The sequence below is a fragment of the Macaca thibetana genome, chromosome 17 (genome assembly GCF_024542745.1).
Source record: "Macaca thibetana thibetana isolate TM-01 chromosome 17, ASM2454274v1, whole genome shotgun sequence".
Taxonomy (NCBI): domain Eukaryota; kingdom Metazoa; phylum Chordata; class Mammalia; order Primates; family Cercopithecidae; genus Macaca; species Macaca thibetana.
In genome coordinates, this window is record NC_065594.1 from 91951099 (window position 1) to 91974959 (window position 23861).

At 44.3% G+C, this 23861-nt stretch overlaps 1 protein-coding gene across 3 annotated transcripts in view; it reads right to left on the minus strand.

The window, feature by feature from the left end:
• Positions 1-16951, minus strand: part of TUBGCP3 (tubulin gamma complex associated protein 3) — a 96408-nt gene extending 79457 nt beyond the window's left edge. For 2 of the 3 annotated variants that reach the window (XM_050766588.1, XM_050766589.1), the window contains exon 1: positions 16671-16943. In XM_050766588.1, coding sequence (XP_050622545.1) covers positions 16671-16746 — 76 coding nt within the window. In that variant the 5' untranslated portion in view covers positions 16747-16943. Of the gene's footprint in view, positions 1-16670 lie in introns of all 3 variants that reach the window. The other variant, XM_050766587.1, reaches the window with a different exon arrangement.
• Positions 16952-23861: the final 6910 nt, after the last annotated feature.

A 23861-nucleotide genomic window follows, 5' to 3' on the forward strand; every position in this document is an offset into this window, starting at 1 on the left:
ACTGAAAATCTGTGTTAGAGTAGCCACCTTCCTCAATGGTCCCAGCTAGATCTGGATGACTTGCTGCTTCATCTTGCACTTTTATGTTACAGAGACGGCTTTTTCCCTTCAATCTCATAAACTAAAAAAACCCTGCCAGCTTCAAACTTTTCTTCTGCAGCTTCCTCACCTCTCTCAGCCTTCAGAGTTAGTGTCTTGCTCGAGATTAGGTTTTGGCTTAAAGGAAATGGCTGTGGCTGGTCTGATCTTCTAACCAGACCACTCGGATTTTCTCCATATTAGCAATAAGGCTGTTTCAATGTATTGCTCCTGTGTTCACTGGAATAGCACTTGTAATTTCCTTCAAGAATTTTTCCTATTCAATTACAACTTGACTAACTGGCAGAAAAGGCCTAGATTCTCACGTATCTCAGCTTTTGGTATGCCTTCCTCACTAAGCTTAACCATTTCTAGCTTTTGATTTAAAGTGAGAGACATGTTACTCTTCATTTCACTTGAACACTAATTTCTTTTATTATTATTTCTTCTAAAAACAAAAAGCGGGATACACGTGCAGAACGTGCAGGTTTGTTACACAGGTACACGTGTGGCAGGTTTGTTACACAGGTACACGTGTGCCATGCTGGTATCCGGCACCTAGTGACCCATCCTCTAAGTTCCCGCCCTCACCCCCCCCCACCCTCCAACACGCCCTAGTGTGTGTTGTTCCCCTCTCTGTGTCCATGTGTTCTCACTGTTCAACTCCCACTTATGAGTGAGAACATGTGGTGTTTGGTTTTCTGTTGATTACTAATTTCATTTAAATAGTAAGAAGTCACTGTAAGGCTATTAACTGGCCTAATTTCAATATTGCTGTGATTCAGGAAACAGAGAGGCCTGAGGAGAGGGGGCGCGGCAGGGAACGCTTGGTTGACAGAGCAGTCAGAACACACACAACACTTTTTGATTAAGTTTGTGCCCTTCATGGCACCCCAAAACAATTACAATAGTAGCAGCAAAGATCACAAGTTACACATCAACGTAACAGATATAATAACATGAAAAAGTCTGAAATACTGTGAGAATTTCCAAATATGACACAGAGATACAAAGTGAGCACATGCTGTTGGAAAAATGGTGCCTAAAGACTTGCTCAACGCAGGGTGCCAAAAACCTTCCAATTGTCAAATAACACAGTATCCGTAAAGGACAGTAAGATGACGTGTGCCTGTCCTCCACAAGGAAGCTCAGCACTGGGCAAATGCTGCCCTAGCCAAGACCTTCCAACAACTCCACTCTTAAAGATGAAAAGAACAGGTATCACCAGACACCCGAGGGCATCATCTAACACAAAAAAGAGACAAACACAAGAAGGAAAAAAGGAAGCTCTAAGAAAAAGTGACAACATAGGAAATAAGAAAATGGGGGGAATATGTACAAAAACAAAGAAGCTATAATGGCCTACGAGATTAGACATAACACATCCATGAAATAAAACAGGATGCCATAAATTCAGAGAAGACAAGCTCTTGAATATTAAAAGTATGAAGGCAGATGTTTTTTAAAATAAGTAGAAAGCTTGTATTTAAAATTGAAGAAGTTTCTCAAAAACAAAAACAAAAAGGCAAAAAGACGGAAATTAAGACAGCCAAGAGAAGGAAATCACCAGATCAGGCCAGGCAGAAGTGGGGAGGCAGAAACCTGGAGTGCAATACATGTCCAAAGAAGTCACACAAGACAGAAAGGATGATAAGGGAAGGGCCTGGGAAGTTACATGGTTCACAGAAACTGCCTTAGCCCCAAGAAAAAATCCAGGCTGTCATCTCTGCAGAGGCAAACTCCCAATCTGAGGAACTCCCACCCTCAGTACAAGGGATCTGGGAGAAGAATGGTTCCCCACTACAGTCTCAGCAGCAAAAGAATGTCAAGGGTCAGGAAGAAATACTTAGGAAAGCCTCCACCTTCCGAGTAAAGCAATCACTTCGATAAGTGAATTGGAGTTGGCACCAGGGTGGGATAGCCTGCCTGTGTACCCAACTTCTATGACTCCAGAAGTCAAGCTACCAGTAGATACCTCCAGATCCCCGTATCCCCTGACCACTGAGTGCTGGGCCCAGTTCAACCTGAGATGCAAACGAGCAGCCCAACAGGGCAGTGCCCAGCTGCATCCGCCAGCAAAAGCCAACACTGTTCTCCATCCGAGGAAGGAAGTGGAACTACGAGTGGCATCTGGAAATCCAAGTGAGCAGTCTGAGCTCAGTGTGGCATCCCCTGCCCAATCCACAGAGAACCTTCAAGTGGGCACTCTGAGCTCCCAGTGTGGCTTCCCCTGTCCAATCCATAGAGAATCCAAAATCCCCAGAAATGTAAGAAAGGATTTAAGGAAGACATAAACAAAACCAGAAAAGTGGATCTAAGAAGGGCACTCTTGGTGAAACAGAAACTGAAGAATCCCTGAAAGATGTAAAATAAACAGGATTGACTTGAAAGAAGGAACTACAGACAGAAGTCATCTCAGTCAAGACAGAGTAAGCACACTCCACTACTGATGGCAAAAAATGTAAAACTCTGGCAAATTTACATAAAACACCTCTAAAAAGACTCTGAACAATGGGTAAGAGGAGCAGACTGGGTATGAAACTCATGGATCAAAGGAAAACCTGGAGTGACTTCCCCCATTTTTGCTTTTTGATATTTTGTTTATGTGTTTGCTGTCTACGACACCAGCTGGGGCCGGGTAACACTCCAAAACCCAAACCACAAACAAGCAAAGACTGAAACACCTCCAATCCAGGCCCAGTCTCCCCAGCCAGGGCCCAGGTGGGGAGGGAGGGAGGAAGCACCACCGCTCTCCCAGCCCTGTGCCAGGCCACCGGCCCCTTCCACCTTCACTCAGGGGCACCCCCACAGTGGGCTGCCCCATTCCACACTTGGCAAGAACCAATAATGGCCCCGAGACTCCATCACAAGGCTGGCAGGCTGCGGGGTTTGGATTTTACCAGAACATGAGGAAGTGTGTTGGGAACCAGAGAGTGAGAGCAGCGGCACAGAAGGGGAAGCTGGAAAAAGGCGCCCCTTAAAGCTACGTGCTGTCGAGAAGGAGCCCAACTGAGACATGATGAAAGACATCCTTCGGCCGGACACGGTGGCTCAAGCCTGTAATCCCTACACTTTGGGAGGCCGAGACGGGCGGATCACAAGGTCAGGAGATCGAGACCATCCTGGCTAACATGGTGAAACCCCGTCTCTACTAAAAAACACAAAGAAAAAAAAAAAAACTAGCCGGGCGAGGTGGCGGGCGCCTGTAGTCCCGGCTACTCGGGAGGCTGAGGCAGGAGAATGGCGTAAACCCGGGAGGCGGAGCTTGCAGTGAGCTGAGATCCGGCAACTGCGCTCCAGCCTGGGCGACAGAGAGAGACTCCATCTCAAAAAAAAAGAAAAAAAAAAAAAAAGAAAGACATCCTTAAAAATGAAAGGATGAAGAAAGTCCACAAAAACACTATTCAAAATGAACGTGAACTGGTTATATTTCTATCAGACAAAGTAAACTTTAGACTAAGAAAAATTAACAAGGATAAAGAAGGGACCACAAAATGATAAAAGGGCAATTCACCAAGATGACATAGCAATTCTAAACGTGAACACTCTATACAGCAGAGCTGTAAGACACATGAAGCAAACTCTAACAGAACGGAAAAACAGACATTCACAAATACATCTGGAGATACCAAGGGGCATTTCTCAGTAATCAAAAGAGCAAGTGAAGAGAAAACGAGCAAGGATATAGACTTGAACACCAACAACCAACTAAACCTAATCGGTATTCACACAACAGCCCATCCCACAACCAAACAACACACACTCTTTTCAAATGCCCGTGGAACGTTCAGGACAGACTGAATTGTGGGTCACAAAGCAGTTTGATTAAACAGAAAACAATAAGATTATTCAAAGTATGCCCTCTAACACTAACAGAATTAAACTAGTAATCCTTAAGAGAATGGTATCTGAGGCCGGGCGCGGTGGCTCAAGCCTGTAATCCCAGCACTTTGGGAGGCCGAGACGGGCGGATCACGAGGTCAGGAGATCGAGACCATCCTGGCTAACACAGTGAAACCCCGTTTCTACTAAAAAATACAAAAAAGCCGGGCGCGGTGGCTCAAGCCTGTAATCCCAGCACTTTGGGAGGCCGAGGCGGGCGGATCACAAGGTCAGGAGATCGAGACCACAGTGAAACCCCGTCTCTACTAAAAATACAAAAAATTAGCCGGGCGCGGTGGCGGGCGCCTGTAGTCCCAGCTACTCAGGAGGCTGAGGCAGGAGAATGGCGGGAACCTGGGAGGCGGAGCTTGCAGTGAGCCGAGATCGCGCCACTGCACTCCAGCCTGGGCAACAGCGTGAGACTCCGTCTCAAAAAAAAAAAAAATAAATAAAAATAAAAAAAAAAAATAAAAAATACAAAATACAAAAAAATAGCCGGGCGAGGTGGCGGGCGCCTGTAGTCCCAGCCACTCGGGAGGCTGAGGCAGGAGAATGGCGCAAACCCGGGAGGCAGAGCTTGCAGTGAGCTGAGATCCAGCCACTGCACTCCAGCCTGGGCGACGGAGCCAGACTCCGTCTCAAAAAAAAAAAAAAAAGCATTGGCCGGGCGCGGTGGCTCACGCCTGTAATCCCAGCACTTTGGGAGGCCGAGACGGGCGGATCACGAGGTCAGGAGATCGAGACCATCCTGGCGAACACGGTGAAACCCCGTCTCTACTAAAAGTACAAAAAAAAAAACTAGCCGGGCGAGGTGGCGGGCGCCTGTGGTCCCAGCTACTCGGGAGGCTGAGGCAGGAGAATGGCGTGAACCCGGGAGGCGGAGCTTGCAGTGAGCTGAGATCCGGCCACTGCACTCCAGCCTGGGCGACAGAGCAAAGACTCCGCCTCAAAAAAAAAAAAAAAAAAAAAGAGAATGGTATCTGAAAAATCTCCAAATATCTGGCAGTCAGTCAACACACACATGGGCCAAGGAGCCAATGAGCCAAGAGCGCCACAGCCACTAGAGCTGGAAAAGGCGACGCAGCACCCCCTAGAGCCTCCAGGGGGAGCCCAGCCCTGCAACCTGCAGTTAGCCCACAACACTGCCTTTGGCTCTGGCCTCCAGAAACACAGGGGGATAAATGAACTAATTTGTGGTAATCTGTTAACAGCAGTCATAGGAAAATTATATATGTCCCTTTCATTATTTAAATTAAACTTTATTTAAAAGGTTGTTTTATATCGTTACATTTTATTGCATCTTCACAGTAACAACTACAAGACTTAAAAATTCATGGAATGAATGTAATTCTGAACAGTTAAAAAATTTAATGGAAGCAAGGTTGAGCTGTCTGAAGAAAGGTGAGAACAGGCCTCAAACTGGAAAAACTGCTACTCCTTTCTCTTTCTCTATAAAGGTCCTAGAAATCTTTCGGGGAAAAGCCTCAAACTGCAGTAAATGCACTTTCAAGGGGTTGCAGTAGAAGAAAGCAATGCAACTTCTTACTCCAAGAGCAAGCACTTCAAACTTGTAGTCATGGGCGAATCAGTTCTGGAGACCTAACGCACAGCATGAGAACGGCAGTTAGTGACAATGGATTGTGTACTTGAAATCTGCTGCGAGTAAATCAGGTTTTTCTCACCACACACACACACACACACACACACAAACACACACACAAACGGGTACCGAGGTGAGCTAATGAACATGTTAACTAGCTTCATTGTGGTAATCATTTTACAATCCATACATACATCAAAGCAACACATTGCACACCTTAAATATATACATTTTGGATTATCAATTATACCTCAACAAAGTTGAAAAAAAATACATGGGCAATAAAAACTGTCAAGGAAAATTAGAAAATGAATGAAAATAAAAACACAACATATCAAAATATGTGAGATGTGGCTAAAACAGTCCTTAGAGGAAAATTTATAGCATAAAATGCTTTCTTTAAAAAGGAAGATAGACCTCAAATCAATAATTTCAGTTTATATGATAAAATCTGGAAAAAGAACAAAGTATACATTAGGAAATAAAAAAAAAACAGCAATCAATGAAATTTACAACAAAAAATGGTGGGCGGAAAAAAATCAATGAAACCAAAATCTGGATTCTTAAAAAAAAAAAAAAAAAAAAAAAAGGACAATAGAATTGATAAACCTTTACCAGACTGACCAAGAAAAACAAGACAAGACACAGAATCAGGAGGGGATATTGCTACTGACCTTATAGAAATTTAAAAGATAATAAGGGCTAAGTAATTTATGTAGACACTTCACTCTCAAGGAAGTAGCTAAAACATAACTCCACATTGTAAGGGTGGGCTGGGCATAGTAACTTTCTTCCAAAGAGCACAATACAAGCAGAAAAAAGAGAGTCACTCACAGCAGAGAAACCTGGCACACACACCTTAGCCAAGCGAGGAAGGTCCCTTTCAAGAATGATGAATCACCCTGGTGGCAGGTACCCTCCATAGGATGTGATGAAAATGTCACTTCACCTCGGGGGTCTTCCCCCCAAAAATATATAACCCCAGTCTAGTCATGATAAAAATATCAGACTCAATTGAGGTAGTCTACAAATAACCTTTAATCCTCAAAACTCTCAAGATCATGAAAAAAAAAGTCTGAGAAATTTTCCATTTCAAGCGGAGCCCAAAGAGGCAAGACAATTGAATGGAACATTCCCAGAGGGAGCCTAGAGACAGCAAAAGGCCACTGAGTGATAACTGAGGAAATCTAAATAACTATGGAGCTTCATTAATACTAGTGTATCATTACTGATTAATTCTAACAAGTGCAACACGGGAATGTAAGACGCTGATAATAGATGAAATGGTACTGGGCTTACAGAAACTCTATATTTGCAATTTTTCTGTAAGTCTGCAATCATTCTAAAATAAAACATTTTTTAAAAAAATATATTAATGCCAAGACTCACTTTTCACAAATTCTGATTTTATTAGTCTGGAGTGGGGGGCCATGGCATCAACATTTTTTAAAGGTCCATTTTAAAACTTTTAGTCTTCAAGATAAGAAAGCAACTAAAATGTGAGGGGGGAAAAAGCTTTCTTGGTAAACTCAAAAATGAATTTCAACCTATATCACATGCCATATATGAAAATTTGTTGGGAAAAGCTGAGTGTTGGGAGAAGCTGAGGCAGGGCATGTCTGACATCATGTAAAAGAGTCTTGGAACATGTCCGGGGTCCAGGGTCTAAAACCCCTTGTGGCCTCTGGAACACCAACTTCTGCACTAAAGGGTGGAAGAAGGCTACCCTGATGCACCATAATTTAAGCCCAGGGCATAAGACCCCTCGTGGCTTGGATAGAATCCAGGGCTCCTGGCTGTGAAATGTGTCTAGACTTGCTGGCTCCTTGCTCCTTGCTCTCCCAGGATCGACTGTTAACTTGAGTTAAAAGAACCTGCTCTCCATTATCTCAAGCAGCAGAGCATATGCTAAACCATCACAGCTATAAATCATGTGCTTAATGCAACGTGACCTTTCGACCCCCACATTCTCACCACCTGTTTCTTTGTTTGATCACCAATAAATAGTCTGGGCCTCCAGAGCTCGGGACCTTCACAGCCTCCACACTTAGCCATGGTCCCCTGAACCCACCTTCTCTCTCAAACTGTCTTTTCTCATTCCTTTGACTCCACCAGACTTCGTCACCCCCACGACCTCGTGTTGGGGCTGATCACCCCAACAAAAATTAACTCAAATAAAAGAGTAAAATATAAGCCCCTCTTAGAAATAAAACAAAACAAAAGAAGAAATCTTGCCAACTTTGAGTTTGGCAGAGTTCCTACATGATACCAAAATGATGACCCCATTTTTTTAGAAATTCATAAATTGGCCTTCATTGAGAGTAAAAACTTTTGCTTTGCAAAAGACACTGTTAAGAGAATGAAAATACTGAGAAAAAAAATTTGCAAAACACAAAGACAAAAGTTTTGAACGGATAATTCACCAAGAAGACATATGAATGGCAAAACACACACACACACAAAAGATGTTCAACATCACTAGGAAAATGAAAATTAAAACCACACTGAGATATCAAAACACACTTGCTAGAACAGCTAAGATAAAAACCACAAACACTGCTGAGTGCCAGTGGGGCCATGGCATCCCTGGAGCGCTCCCACACTGCTGGTGCGGAGGCAAAGCAGCCACAGCCACACTGGAAGAGAGTCTGGCAACTTCTGAAACCAATGAGCATGCACCTGCCCCGAGGCCCAGCAACCCCACTTGTAGGTGTTTATCCTACAAAACTGACTTATGTTCACATGAATGTTCATAGCAGCATTATCCATCACTGCCAAAAATGGAAGCAAGCCAAATGTCCCTCGCTGGTTAAATGGATAAACTGGTTCATCATACAATGGAACACTACTCTGCAATGAAAAGGAATGAACTATTGATAGGGCACTGTAAATGCCCCTCAAATGCGTTATGCTAAGTGAAAGAAACAAGTCTCAAAACTTCTGACTGCACACTGTATGACTGCATTTACACGAAATTCTAGAAGCGGGGACGTCCACAGACACAGGACGGTGGCTGCCAGCACAAAGGCAAAATGGTAGCACAGAGGAAATCACTGTGAACCTAAACACTGAGAATTTTTTTTTAATGGGCTAAACAGCAGAATGGAGATACTAAAGGACACTTTAAATGCAAGCTGGAAAAATCAAACACAACAAAAGACAGAACAGTTAGAAATTATGAAGAAGAATAAAATAGTAAAATTTTTCTATCATTAAGAAAAAGTCAGCCTAGCATGGAGGCTCACGCCTGTAATTGCAACACTTTCAGAGGCTGAGGTGGATCGCTTAAGCCCAGGAGTTTGAGACCAGCTCAGACAATACAGCAAGACCCATCTCAAAAAAAAAAAAAAAAATTCTAAGTATGTCACTAGTTTTGAAAAAAAATAAATTTTAAAAAAAGAAAAATCCTCAGATTGAAGAGATGTAGATCTCTGATGACTCTGCTTAATCTAAGTGTTAATTCAGGTAAATTTTTAAGTTCCACACCTAGACACATTATTGCAAAATTTCAGAACATAAAAGATTTTTTAAAAATCCTAAAAGCTACCAGATACAACTTCAAAGGAGTAGGAAATGGATTAACATCAGACTTCTCAACCATCATGAAAGAATACCTTCAAAGTGGGCAGAGGAAAAACACTTCAGACCAAAATGTCTCTATCTGACTGATGATCCAAGAGTTCAGGAATAGGAGCACGAAGGGAAATAAAGACATTTTCAGACTATTAAGTACTTATTTAGATCGGCAAATCCTGTCGATTCTATTCCTAAAAGCAAATCCCAAATATGATCACTCCACAGCTACCATCCCATTACAGGAAGTCTCCTGAGGAGCTGGTCACCTGCTTCCACCTTTGCCCCCTTAGAGTGAATTATCCACCCAACAAAGTGATCCTCTTAAAATATAAATATTATCATCACTCTACTCACTCACCCCCCATCACACTCACAACAGAACCCAAACTCCTGGCCCCAGCCCACGGAGCCAGCCCCTCGCTCCCCACATTTCACTCCTGCTATTCCTGGAACACACCAAGCTCACCTCCAGCTTGGCGCCCGGCATGCTCTTCTCCACATCCTCTCAGGACTCACACCCCCCATCATTCTGTCTCTATTCTAGCTAAAGCAGACACATGTGCACTGTGTCAGCAAGGATCCAGGGAATGCCTACATGGTGGGGAAAGGAACGAAATGAAACCTAAAACGTTTTGTGTGGTCACAGGATCGGGGTAGTTTTTATTTTTTTCCTTACATTTTTCCACACTCTCTGAATTTTTACCCTGAGTATGTATTAATTTTATAAATATTAAAAGTATCATCGAAAAGTTTCCTTAAAAAGTTGTGTCACTATTTTAGTTAAGAATTTTTTTTTCCCAGACAGGGTCTCACTCTGTCGCCCAGGCTGGAGTGCAGTGGTAAGATCTCGGCTTCCTGCAACTTCTGCCTCCCGGGCCCAAGTGATCCCCCACCTCAGCCTCCCAAGTAGCTGGGACTACAAGCATGTACCACGCCCAGCTAATTTTTACATGTTCTGTAGAGACAGGGTCCCACCATGTTGCCCAGGCTGGTCTCAAACTCCTGGGATCAAGCAATCCTCCCGCCTTGGCCTCCCAAAGTGCTGGGATTACAGGTGTGAGCCACCACACACAGTAAAAATTATTTTTAGGTTACCATTTTCACACTCAAGTACATCACATAAATATCCCCACTCCAAATGTTTTATATGTTTTTCAGCTTTCTCCCACCAAAAAGTCAGGAACTCTTCAATGCCAGAAACACTCTCCTCTTCGCCTCCTCACTTTCTCTGCACCTCAAATGGGCGTCGTCATTTCACGCCCACTTACCTCTTCAGCCACACCTGGGTCTCCCTGTCCTCTTACCAACCAAATTTCCAGTCTATCCTTCTCGCTGATTATAAAATATTTTCAAAATCCAACAGTTACTTATTAAACCAAATCTACATAATCTGTGTTTCAAAGGGAAAACCACAGAATCTGGACTACTAAAGAAATTAGCCATGGCAATCAATCCTTGTTTAGTGAACCTGTAATCAAAGAATAAGCTGGGAAAAATCAAGCAATGTCCACCACACACTTCTGGTTTAAATACTCCTAAAATATTGTTCAGTGTTTAAAGTATAACTGAATCAGTAATTCAATGAATAACTTCTAAGTACTTACTACAGGCCAAACACATCGGGCCCTAACAATATGATGTACAGTGGTTAACGAGACGGACATAAACACAACAAATGTGGCACATGAGTACCCAAGGCAGACTGTGATAAGAGCGTCAAAGAAAATGAGGGCACTATGACAGCTCACGACTAGGAGGACCTCATGAAGTAGATGCTGAGGGAGGGCCTTGCAGGATGCGCCATTAGCCTGGCAGCCAAGGCTGCCGCATGAGGAGCCCCGGGAGCAGAGAGGGGAACCCACAGGGAAGGGCGGCACTGGACACTGCTGCTGCAGGAAGGCTGTGCCACGGGGCTCTAAATGCCACTCAGCCAGTCACTCCATTGAGAACCCCAGGTGACAAGGTCCAGATGTAGATCTCTGATGACTCTGCTTAATCCAACAGTGAAAAATAGAGTACTCCATTTTTTTGGCCACAAATCACCTCAGGAGTGGTCTAGTTCTCCCACCTCTAATCTGCTCTGGGTGTGTGAGGGGTGGGCGGTTCTCAGGTTCCCGGGAGGGGAGTGAAGACTCCTCTGATGATCCTCTGAAAATATTTCAGTGAATGCAAGGGCACGCTGCCTGACCAGAGAGCAGTGCTGCTGAGTTGTACACTCTAAACACAAGAGCACGTAGCAGTGAGACGCTGTCCCACAGGCTGGGCCATGACTTGTCTCTATCAAGCACACAGAGAAATTCGCCATCGAATTCAATACTTAAGAGCAGGGATGAATTAATTCAAAATGCCAACCTGTGGAATCAGAAACCTGGGTTCCAACCTCGGCCCTGCACTTTCCTAGCTAGATGATAGTGAGCAACTACTTAATCTCTCAGTCTCAGTTTTCTCATCTACAAAATGAGGTTCACCATAATTCTACCACGGTATAAGCACAACATCCAGCATATTTTAAGTTTTCTATAAATGTTAGCTATTTGTATTATTATTAACCTGAAAATATTATTTAAATACATACTATATCTACTACAGCCATTAAAATCACAACTCAAAAAATACTACAGCCATTAAAATCACAACTCAAAAAATGCACCCAATTTTTAACCTTAAGCAAGACAATTTGGTCTTCATCCTGAAGATTATTAGTAGAGAACAAATTAAGCCATTAACAGATTCGATGAGATTGATTTTCTAGAAAGGACCCTCTGACTGCAGAGGAGAAGCGGAACTAGAAGAGATACCAAGCCAAGGCAAGACCCTCAAGCTGGAATTGCAGAACTCAGTCCCAAATGTGAAGGCTCCAGAGACACTTGGATGTGGGCCCAAGAGCTTTTAAACAAAAAAGTTGCCCTTTGTATCCCCAAAAGATTCTATACACCCTCAGGTTAAAAATGACAACCGAACTTCAAGATGCACAAAAATAAATGCGACTCAAGTGAATACAGAAACTCCACAGTTGGGTGCTTTCTCAAGATTCAAAAAATGCAGAAAAGTTGAACTGTTTGGGAAGACCTAAGTTTCTGCCTTCCTGTTTCTTGTCTACAGTGTGGCTTATTTGTTCCACACTCCTGCTTTTCTGAAGGATGGGGGAGATCAGAGGGGAGTTGGGAGTAAGCCACAGAGCTCAGTAGAGGAACAGAGCACATCCACTAGCCATCCTTGACTCCAGATGCAAGTCAGAGTAACTTTCACGCATTTTAATGTTTCAGATGCCAAGCGCCAACAGAGACCTACAGGATCAGAAGCCCTAGAGATGGAGCCCACAGTATTAATTCTGAGTAGGTCCCACATTTAGAGAGTTTAAAATGAAAAGGCATGAAGTTAGATACCATAAAAAGTCCTGTTCTCAACCACTGGCCACCAGTTCCCCCTCCCACAAGCAATCAACGTCATCTGGTTCTTGAGTAATCACAGGTGATCCCAATGCATGGCTCTAGTTGGAAAGCAATGCTCTAAAACAGCAAAAACATTACTCTGGATGTGTGGTTCTCAAACTTTTTGGTCTCGGGGCTTCTTTACACTATTAAGATTGAGAACTCCAAAAAGCTTTTGTTTATGTAGGTTGTATCTATCCATAGTTACTATATTAGAAATTTAAACCAAGACAATTTTTAAATTTTAACTTATTTAAAAATAGTAAATCCATTAAGTACAACTTGAAACAAAGCCTGAAACTCTGAAATTTTAATACACAGCTAATGTATATCTTAATACACATGTAATACACATTGATCTTCCCAATGATGTAATTACATAACCAAAGGAAGATCGCGTGGTATTTGGAACTTCATCAAAAGCTCTTTATCATTTTGGAAAATCACGAAATCAACACCACTTGTACTGAATCACCAAAACAATACTCCTTTATCTTCTGCTAGTGGCTTGTAGTATACTCAATAGAAGTCTTGCATATTATGGCAATCATCTTCGAATATGTGGTGTACTGTAGTCATACCTGAACATTTACGATGAAATACTTATCTAATATAAATTCCTCTTTATGTATTCTTTACCTCATAGAAAAAGGATTACAAAGTAGCTATGAAAAGAAGTGTAACCTCTGACAGATTTGAAACACTAACATCAAGCACACTGCTTCCAATGATAAGAATAACTACCCAAAGACATAATAAATAAATGTGCTCCCAGGAGGGGCAGGGATATGAAGACAGGATTTGACTATGACTGGCTGGCAGTATGTGTTTCAAGCAAATTCACAGATGTTATAAGTTGGAAAAGGTGGTAAATCACACTTATGTTAACTTTATAAAATTGTCAAACACCATTTTATGTAGGTGCTTTGCTTCTGAAGGTCCCTTGAAGTCAACTGTTTAATTTTTTAAAAGATACCTTATAAAAATGTGATTCGTATGAAATGCTCATTAAAAGTAACAAGTACCTATTATGCCTTGATTTCATAGTACTAAAGAAGCAATGTATTACAAAAGCATAAGGCCAATTGTTGGTAACATGTCATCAAAGAATAATTAATCAAATGTTCTCTGGAGTTACCAGATAAAATGCCCACTAATCAAATTTTTTAACATCAAATATTGTAAAGGTAGTAATTAATATTGCTCCTTTGCTCACTAAGGTATAACAAATGAACGAACAAGGTAAGCTACTATTTATAAATTCTTCAGTAAATAACAGCATAATTTAAAATTATATCATAAATGCTTGACAATCCTAGCTATCTAGAACACAGCAAAAACAGCATCACCTTTAATGGATTTCATGACATAATTTATTCAGAAAGGGCCGGGCACAGTGGCTGGCACCTGTAATCCCAGCGCTTTGGAAGGCCAGGGGCGGGGGGCAGGGGAGAGATCACTTGAGGTCAGGAGTTCCAAAGCAGCCTGGCCACATGGTGAAACCCCATCTCTACTAAAAACACAAAAATTAGCCAGAAGTGCTGGCATACACCTGTAATCCCAGCTACTCGGGGACTGAGGCAGGAGACTGACTTGAATCCAGGAGGCAGAGGTTGCAGTGAGCCAAGATCAGGCCACTGCACTCCAGCCTAGGTGACAGAGCAAGACTCTGTCTCTAATAAATAAATAAATAATTCAGAGAGGACCCTGCCAGGATTTGAGAGCCCACTTTTAATTTAGACACAATTCTAAATGGGAAGACAGTAGGATACAGAATTTTGCTGAAAAGAAGCTTTTCAATCTCTTAGAAGGGGCAAAACTTTTATATCAAAGAATCTTCAATGTTTAAAAAAAAAAAAAAAAAACGTTTTTGGCCGGGCACGGTGGTGGCTCACGCCTGTAATCCCAGCACTTTGGGAGGCCGAGGCAGGACGATCACGAGGTCAGGAGACCGAGACCATTCTGGCTAACACGGCGAAACCCCGTCTCTACTAAAAATACAAAAAATTAACCGGGCGTAGTAGCGGGCGCCTGTAGTCCCAGCTACTCTGGAGGCTGAGGCAGGAGAACTGCGTGAACCCGGGAGGCGGAGCTGGCAGTGAGCCGAGATAGCGCCATTGCACGGTAGCTTGAGCGACAGAATGAGACTCTGTCTCAAAAGTCTTTAAGTTGAGAAATACCATTTTAGCTCACGATGAATGACTTTCAAAATCCAATTATGACAATGGGAATGTATGAATGTGTGGTTTATCCCTAGAACAAAAAACTCTGGAACCACTGGTACAAGGAAAACACTGACATTAAGTTGGATAAGTCCTATCAATCTTAGTTTTATCTGATTCCCCCTATGACGAGGAACATGAAACATGAGAAAGGAAACTCAGTGTGCTAATGACAAAAACAAAGGAGGGCAGGCCATGCTCATAACTCAAGGCCTTTTCGTTGGTTCTCTCTACTCAGAACCTTCCCCAGATGTTCAAACGGCCCTCCCTTACTCCACTCAGGTCTCTGTAAATATTTCAGAGGCTTTCCCTCACCTGTCTCTTTCTTTTTTTTTTTTTTTTTTTTTTTTTTTGAGGCGGAGTCTCGCTGTCGCCCAAGCTGGAGTGCAGTGGCGCAATCTCAGCTCACTGCACGCTCCACCTCCAGGGTTCGCACCGTTCTCCTGCCTCAGCCTCCCGAGTAGCTGGGACTACAGGCGCCCGCCACCTCGCCCGGCTAATTTTTTGTATTTTTAGTAGAGACTGGGTTTCACTGTGTTAGCCAGGATGGTCTCGATCTCCTGACCTCGTGATCTGCCTCTCTCTATTCCTTTACCGTACTTTTTCACCACAGTACTTATTGCTAATTAACATGGCTGGTTTATCATCTGTCTCTTCCACTAGAGTGTCAGATCTGTGGGAGGAATGACTTGTGCATCTGCATCACCAGCACTTAGCGTAGTTCCTGGGAGGAACTTTGAGGACGGGGTTGTCCTCAAAGATTTCTTAGATAAATAAAGAGATAAAATGAAACTTTACAAAATGTAGCAAGAATTGTGTGAAGTCACTCATTTAATAGTAACACAAAATAATTCATGATTGCCCAAAGATTATCATAGAACATCCAATGAATTACACGCAGTAATTGTCATGAAGCATAAAAAGTCAAAATGCATTCCCAGTACTTTAAATGTAACTTTGAAGTCTTCCTTCAAAAACTGAATAACTTCTTTTCCACATTTTGGTCCTTAAGACGTAACACACTTGCTTCCATTACTCAGAAAACTCCCTCACGGTGCATACTCACTCTCTCCCCCACCAACCTGGCCAAAACACGGAGCAAGAAATGGCATCCTGTACCATTTCTTTCAAAGTACCTCGGCTACAAAATGGTTTTGCCTACTGTATAGGATTAGTTTAGCTTATTAGTAACAATATTCGCCATGTGAACTTTCCCAGAATAGTTTTATATCAAATCCAACCCTCAACCCTTTAAACAGTAGAAAATATGGCAGATAACAGTCGTTAACACCCCATTCCCATAATGCTCAAGCCTGTTAAACTTTCCTAATGAAAAGGGACGATGATGTGACTCTCCAGCACCCCGCACGCTCCTCCGCGGCGCAGCCGCTCTCTCCACCCCACACAGCATGAACCCAAAGGCACGCAGAGGCGCCCTCCCCTGGCGTGTGACACCAGAGAACCGGGATAAATTGGCGAGCTGGCATTCCTCCCATCCTCACTGACGGACCCGCGCGCGGAGTGAGCGGTGACTCAGCCCGCTCCGGCCCGGGCTCCGCCCTCCCGCCTCCCGGCCCCGCGCTCTGGCCCCGGCCTCGGGCTCTCCACTCCCTCCGTCCCGGTCCCGGCCCCCAGCCCTCCGCTCTCCTCCCTGGCTCCCTGACCCCCGAGCCCCAGCCCTCCGCTCTCCTCCCCGGCTCCCTAACCCCGGAACCCAGCCCTCCGCTCCCTCGTCCGGGCCCCACGTCCTCGGCCCGTCCCCAGCCCTCTGCCCCGGCCCTGCATCCTCGTTCCTCCAGCCCCGGGACGTATTAGGGCTGCACGCGCAGGGAGTGGCCCCCGGGGTGGGTCTGCAGGCCCCGCGTCGCCCGGCCCCTCTACCTTCGCTCCTGCCCAGGATCCTGCAGCACAGGTTCTGCAGCAGAACGTTCGGCGACTTCTGGTCCGGGGTCGCCATCCTTGCCCGGGACTGTGCGCGGGGGTCTGGGCAGAGCCGCCACCGCCGCCGCAAGCGCAGGGACTGCGGCCCGCGCCCTCCCTGCGCCCCTCAAGCTCCCGGCTCCCGACAGGCTAAGGCGCGGGCGCCGCCGGCCACCAGGGCGCCATTTTAACGGAACCCGCCGAAAGCGCGGGCGCTTCCCACAATGCCCCGCTTCTTCCCTGCGCCGCGACCGCGCGTGCGGCTGCCTAAGCGTTCCCGGCCCTGCCCTGCGTATTCCCCCTGCGTATTCCCCCGGCTGCTGCCCGTCCGGCCGGGAAAGTTCCGGGCGACAGGTGGCCCGAGGCCCTCGAGCTTCGCGGACAGAGCGGCCCTGGAGTCGCAAGCGTCACGGGCTTCCTTGGAGAGCACTTGGTGGCCGGTAGCACCTTAAAGGCCATAATTTGGTGTGTTTATATGGGGGCGTGTGTGTTAACGGCATTGGTTTGATTCACGCTTCTGATGAAAGAAGCCTGTTTAAAGGGTGCAGGGGGTTATGCGGTGTGGCAAGTCACCTGCTACTCTCCAGCAGGCGCCCTGCTCAGGCCCGACCTCACACCGCCGCGCAGGCCGCTCCCCCAGGCCCGGGTGACTGGGACGTCCTGGGAAAATAAATCAATCACGTACGGAGTGAGAGAACAGGAGAAGACCTGCCGAGAAAAAGATCGATAAGCGGACAATTACACCAAGCCATCTTCAGTGCAATCGTTAAAGCTTACACATGGGTGCACGCTTGGGAGCCGTGAGCTACCATGTTAAAAGGCCAACTTCCTGAAGGAAAAATGATGGAAAGAGATCCCGAGATCCCATGAAAAGGAAGAGGGAGGACAATCCAGCTATCCCAACATCCCAGCTGAGGCCAGCCACACATGTGACTGTCTGCAAAGCCCGTCGGGCCTGGGTCCAGCTCTGGTTGCAGAATTGTTAGCAAGTAAAACATTTGTTGGCGTTCTGACTCAAAAACATGGAGACAAAGCAGACTTGTAGGATATTACAGTCAACAACTAGACCCTGCAGCTAAAGGACTGCCTCCTTGCATGAAGCAACAACCATCACAGCTCTGCAAGAGCAACCAAAGCACCAAGGATGCCATCACCCCTCACTGCTTACGATCCACATTCTGTGGAAGCGCTTCTAAACCTGCACCACACTCAACACGATCAGTTAGTAACTGGCTTCTTATGAAGTTATTCTCTCAGCCCCATACTACAGTGTCCAGATGTCATCTACATTCTGCCAGCCTCTCCCCCACCTTCAGCTGAAACGCTGCATGACTGCATCATCTTATCTGACCAGCTGTCTCCTAGGACAGACATACAAGAAACCCCCCTCACTAACGCTGATGTTATTTGGTTTACAGATGGCTGTTACTTAAAGGATGCAGCTGGAAGGTATTACACTGGCTATGCCATAGCGCCTTTGCCCAAAGAAATAGAAAGTGCTTGTCTTCTAGGAGCAACCATCTCAACAAGCAAAGTTAATAGCATTAATTAGAGCATGTCAGTTGGCAAAAGGAATAACTGCTAATCTTTATACCGATAGCAGATATGCTCAGAGTAGCTCATAATTTTGGAATGCTCTGGAGACGAAGAGGATTTTTAACCTTTTCTAGTCAGCCCACAAAAAAAAGGGTGCCTTGTTTCAGAATTATGGGAAACCATACTATTGCCAAAATCATTAGCCATTATCAAGATTCCAGGCCTTTCAAAGACACTCAAAAAAGCAAGATAAGCCAGTTAGCAGATAGTATAGCAAACAGGGTGGCCATAAACCTATCTGAACAAAAAGATCAAACCATTTTGGCCTTTAAGGAAGTTAGATTTTTATGTAAAATTAGCTCAATCCAAATCTCCAACTCATACTTCCAACTAAGTTACAACCATCTTTCTTTTTTTCTTTTTTTTTTTTCTTTTTCAGACGGAGTCTCGCTGTGTTGCCCAGGCTGGAGTGCAATGGCACAATCTCGGCTCACTGCAACCTCCACCTCCTGGGTTCACACAATTCTGCCTCAGCCTCCCGAGTAGCTGGGACTACAGGCGCCCGCCACCGTGCCCAGCTAATTTTTTGTATTTTTAGTAGAGCGGAGTTTCACCATGTTAGCCAGAATGGTCTCGATCTCCTGACCTCATGATCCACACACCTCGGCCTCCCAAAATGCTAGGATTACAGGCGTGAGCCACCGCACCTGGCCCAGCCGTCTTTCTTAATGTGCATACACGATGTAACTCACTGGACCCTGATAAGATTATTGATTTCTTTAGGAGAACAATGTCATCAGAAACCTCCAACTGTTTCTCTTAGGTATACAGTCACTGCTGTCTTCCCAGAATATAATGCAAGGAAACCTTGACCCAGTTCTCCAGGTCATTTCCTTTTACCAGAAGGCCCTTTTGAGGTGTGGCAACTAGATTTTTTCAGCTACCAACATCACAAAGATACAGGCAAATCCTAGTGATGGTTTGTGTATTTTCTCATGGGCAGAAGCATTTCCATGCAGGAGAGCAGCAGCCTGAGCGGTAAGTAGTTATCTTACAGAAAATTATTTCGACTTGGGGAATTCCTCAAGAACTTCATAGCAACAGAGGCACTCATTTCACTGCACAAATAATCCAGTCAGTATGCAAAATCTGGCCCATTTTCCAGCATTTCCATTGTGCCTATCACCCCAGTCATCTGGGTTAGTAGAATGCACAAGCAGAATAATCAAAACTCAATTGACAAAATTAACTGAAGTTTTAAAACTTCCTTGACTGGGAGCTCTTTCTTGTTTTTGCTTCACCTAAGATCAGCCCTTATGGGTAAATGCCAGCTGTCTCCATCTGAAATTATAATGGACAGACCTATGCAATTGTCTCCAGGAAACTGTAAATCAATGATATTAGAAAGGGACAGGTTGTAGTATTGCAGCAGCCTCATAAGGCACCTAAGTAAAAACTGTTACTTAGTCAAAGACTCTTTCCACATTGAGCTCCAAGAAGCAAAAACTCAAGGACCACATACTTCAGCCAGGAGACTTTGTAGGAAATAGCATCGTTTAAAGGACTTTCTCCACCAAAGAGGAAGGAACCTTATCAGGGACCCCTAACCAACCCTTGTGCCACTAAGCTTAAAGGAGTTGATTCCTGGATACCTGCCACCCATGGAAGGAAAGCTGCTTTGCCAATTTGGACTTCATCTTGGATTGGTGATCTAAAACTAAAACTCTCCGGTTCCAACAAGGATGAGAAGAAAACAACATCTGAGGCGATCAGCCTTCTCAAGACACCTGACCAGGCCTGTATCTTAATGAGAATCATCATTAATAGATGAGGAAGGTCTTCCTTCACAAGTTCCCACCACATTTCCTTCTTTTTGTCCCTAGTTCTTATGTTTTGTTGCTGCTATCACCAGCCATTGCCCATGAAGCAAACATCTTGCAGTAGGCTTGGGCCTGTGCTAGTCAATTACAGGACAACACTTGGTAGGTGTGTGGCCTCGCGCCCCTTTCTGGTGGTTCTGGCAGCTCCTCTTCAAGGACAAGAGTAGACAGAATATCAGAAATGTGTCTGTGTTTCTCAGGAACAGTCATTGGTGCTTAGCACTAGTATGACGAAGGCTAGTGTGCATCACTGGTCTATTAATAATACTTTGCAAAGCAAAAGCCATAGGAAGAGCTTTTCAGTAAAAGGAACCAGTTCACATGCCTTAATGCTGGTACTACGCCAACCGAGAGATTAGACCACTCAGTATTGGGATGGCATAACACAAACTTGAGATGGTTTCACCTAGCTTACCCTCTCTTTTGGTCAACTTAGTCCACTTGCACCTTTACATTGGGAACAAAAGAATCACATCAAAGATCCCTGGCCCAGTAGCACTGGAGATATGGGATGGAAAGCCAGAGAACAGGGCATCCACACCATTGTGTTACAGAGTCCTGGCCGGCGTACCACTGAGTGGGCACAGTGACCAGGTGTTTACTGGTTGGCTCCAAATGGAACATCTGGACTCTGTGACAATGACCTGTGGCCATGGCTACCCCCAGGGTGGCCAGGACAGCGTTCTCTGCATTATGCCTGGACACAGGATGGAATAGTTCACAACCGGCATAGATAGTAGATAAAACTAGGTAGTCTGAATAAAGTACGGACTTTGACTAATAATGTTTCAATACTGGTTCTTAAATGTAATAAACTACACACTTTTAATCTGTGCATTGTGAGGCACTGAGCGGGAGGGGCCGGCTGCCAGGTGCCGGGTGGTGGGTGGGTCAAAGGCCAAACACGGTCTCCACCAGGCAGGTGTCACTCCCGGCAGGAGTAGGAGCCAGAGGCCTCACGGAGGGTGCCAGCCCCACCCCAGTGTCTGACTTTCCTCCACAGCACTGGGTGAAGGTTAGGTGTGTCTGTGAAGACAGCAGTGAAGGAATACTGTCTCACTGCCCAGAGAGCCCGTAACAAAAGGCTTCTGCCATTCTATGGCCCTGGAGTCAGGGGAAGAGCGAGAGGGAGGCAGCTTAGAGTGGAAAAGTGCTGAATACTGAGTCAGAGTGGGAAAAATGTCTTCCAGGCCCCCTGACAAGGAGGCTTTGGCAGAGGTACCTGAGACAGGCCTCAGCCAAGGGACCCGTGTGGTCTCGGAAGGGAAGTGCCTGGGCTGGGCACAGGGGATGCCCAGGGCACCCAGGTCCTTCCCTACAACAGCCTTCAGACATGGCAGTGCACTGGCCACACACCATGAGGCAGCCAGGTGGGGCCTTTGTCATCGCCCGTGGTCAGACCTGAAAGATCCCACAGGCATTTGGGCTGCAGCCAACTTTCCAGGCAGCATGTTGCATTCCAACTCTGTTTCAATAAAACTAGTTTCAAAAAAGAAAGAAACATTTCAAAATATTGATGGGATGCTGCTAAGTTTTGATCCTTACATTAGAAAGGAAGAGGTAAAAGGAATAGTTTAAGCTTCTGCATCAGGAATCTAGAAAAGGAAAACCAAATCAAGCTCAAACTAAGTAGAAGGAAGGGCAACAAGATCAGAATGGACGCCGGGCGCGGTGGCTCACGCCTGTAATCCCAGCACTGTGGGAGGCTGAAGTGGGCGGATCACCTGAGGTCAGGAGTTCATGACCAGCCTGGCCAACATGGTGAAACCCTGTCTCTACAAAAATACAAAAATTAGCTGGACATAGTGGCATGCACCTGTAATCCCAGCTGCTCAGGAAGCTGAGGCAAGAGAGTCGCTTGAACCCAGGAGGCAGAGGTTGCAGTGAGCAGCAATGATGCTACTGCTCTACAGCCTGGGGGACAGAGAGAGAGACTCTGTCTCAAAAGAAAAAAAATAAATAAATAAAGCCGGGCATGGTGGCTCACGCCTGTAATTCCAACACTTTGGGGGGCCAAGGGCAGATCACCTGAAGTCAGGAGTTAGAGACCAGCCTAACCAACATGGTGAAACCCCATCTCTACTAAAAACACAAAAATTAGCCAGGCGTGGTTCCCCACACCTGCAATCCCAGCTACTTGGGAATCACTTGAATCTAGAAGGCACAGGTTGCAGTGAGCTGAGATCACGCCACTGCACTCCAGCCTGAGTGACAGAGCAAGACTCCATCTCAAAAAAAGGAAAAAAAAAAAAAAAAAAAATATCTGAATGGCAATCAGTGACACAGAAAACAGTATGACAAATACGGAAAACAGAAGAAACTAAAAGAAGTTGGCTCTAGGAAAACAAAACTGATCATATTTGCTGCACTGAACAAGCCAAAAGGAAATGCAAAAACTGAAATTTGCCAAATCAGGAATAAAAGAAATAACATATTAGGGTCCATGGTGAAACTAAAAATATCACAAAGAAATTTAAAAATGTTTAAAAAATAGATAATTTAGATAAAATGGGCAAATTCCTAAAGAGACATAAATTATGAGCACTGACCAACACTGAATAGAAAATTAGAATAGATGTATAAGTAACCAAGTTGAATTAGCAATTAACTACATGCCCACAAAGAAAAGATCTGAACCAAATCGCTTCACTGGTGAATTTTCTCAAATGCTTAAGAAACAAATGATATCAATCTTACAAAAAACAGAGACAAAATACTTCCTAAATATTTTACAAGGCCAGTATTAACCTGATACCAAAGCCAGGCAAACACATCATAAGAAAACTACAAAATGAGAAAGATACAACTTTTTAACAAAGTGATTGCAGGTTAAATCCAGCAACATGACCAAGTGGGGTTTATCTGAGGAATGCAAGGTTGGGCTAACATCTGAAAGCCAATTAATGTTGTAAGTCCTCAATAGAATAAAAGAAAAAACCATATGACCTTCTAATAGCCACAGAAAAAGCACTTGACAAAACCAACCTTTTCATAATAAAAACTCCCAGCCTATGACTAGAAAGAAACTTTCACAACCTGATAAAGGTCATCTATAAAATAAACCTGCAGCTAAGTTTCAGAGAATCATCTTTTTGTCTCATTTGTTTCCTCTGTTATGTCTCTGCTTTTATTTCATTAATCTCTTCATTATCTCCTTCATTCTGTTTGCTTTGGGTTTATTTGCTCTTCTATTTCTAGATTCTTAAGGTGAGCACTTAGGTTATTGTTTGAGACTTTTCCTCTTTTCTAATCTAAACATTTAGTGTTATAAATTTCTGTCTAAGCACTGCTTTGCTGAGCCTTTGAATTTTGATATGCTATATTTTCATGTTTATTCTGTTCAGTGTACTTTCACTTATTTCTCTTGATCCTTATTCTTTGATCCATGGGTAATGAAAAGTGTGTTATTTATTTTTCATGTGTTTGGAGATTTTCCTGTTATTTTGTTGTTGATTTCTAGTGGTGGTAAGAGAAGACAGACTAAGATTTTAATTCTTTTAAATATGCTGAGGTTTGTTTGATGGTCAGAATTGGTATATCTTTTTATATGTTTTGTGGGCACCTGAAAAGAGTATCTATTCTGCTGTTGTTGATCGCCATGTTCTCCAAATACCCATCAGATCCAGTTGATTGATCATAAGTTGTTCTCTGTCCTTGTGAATTTTCTGTTTAGTTGTTCTATCAATCAATTGTTGGGAAAGGAGGGTTAGGGTCTCTAACAATAATTGTGGATTGC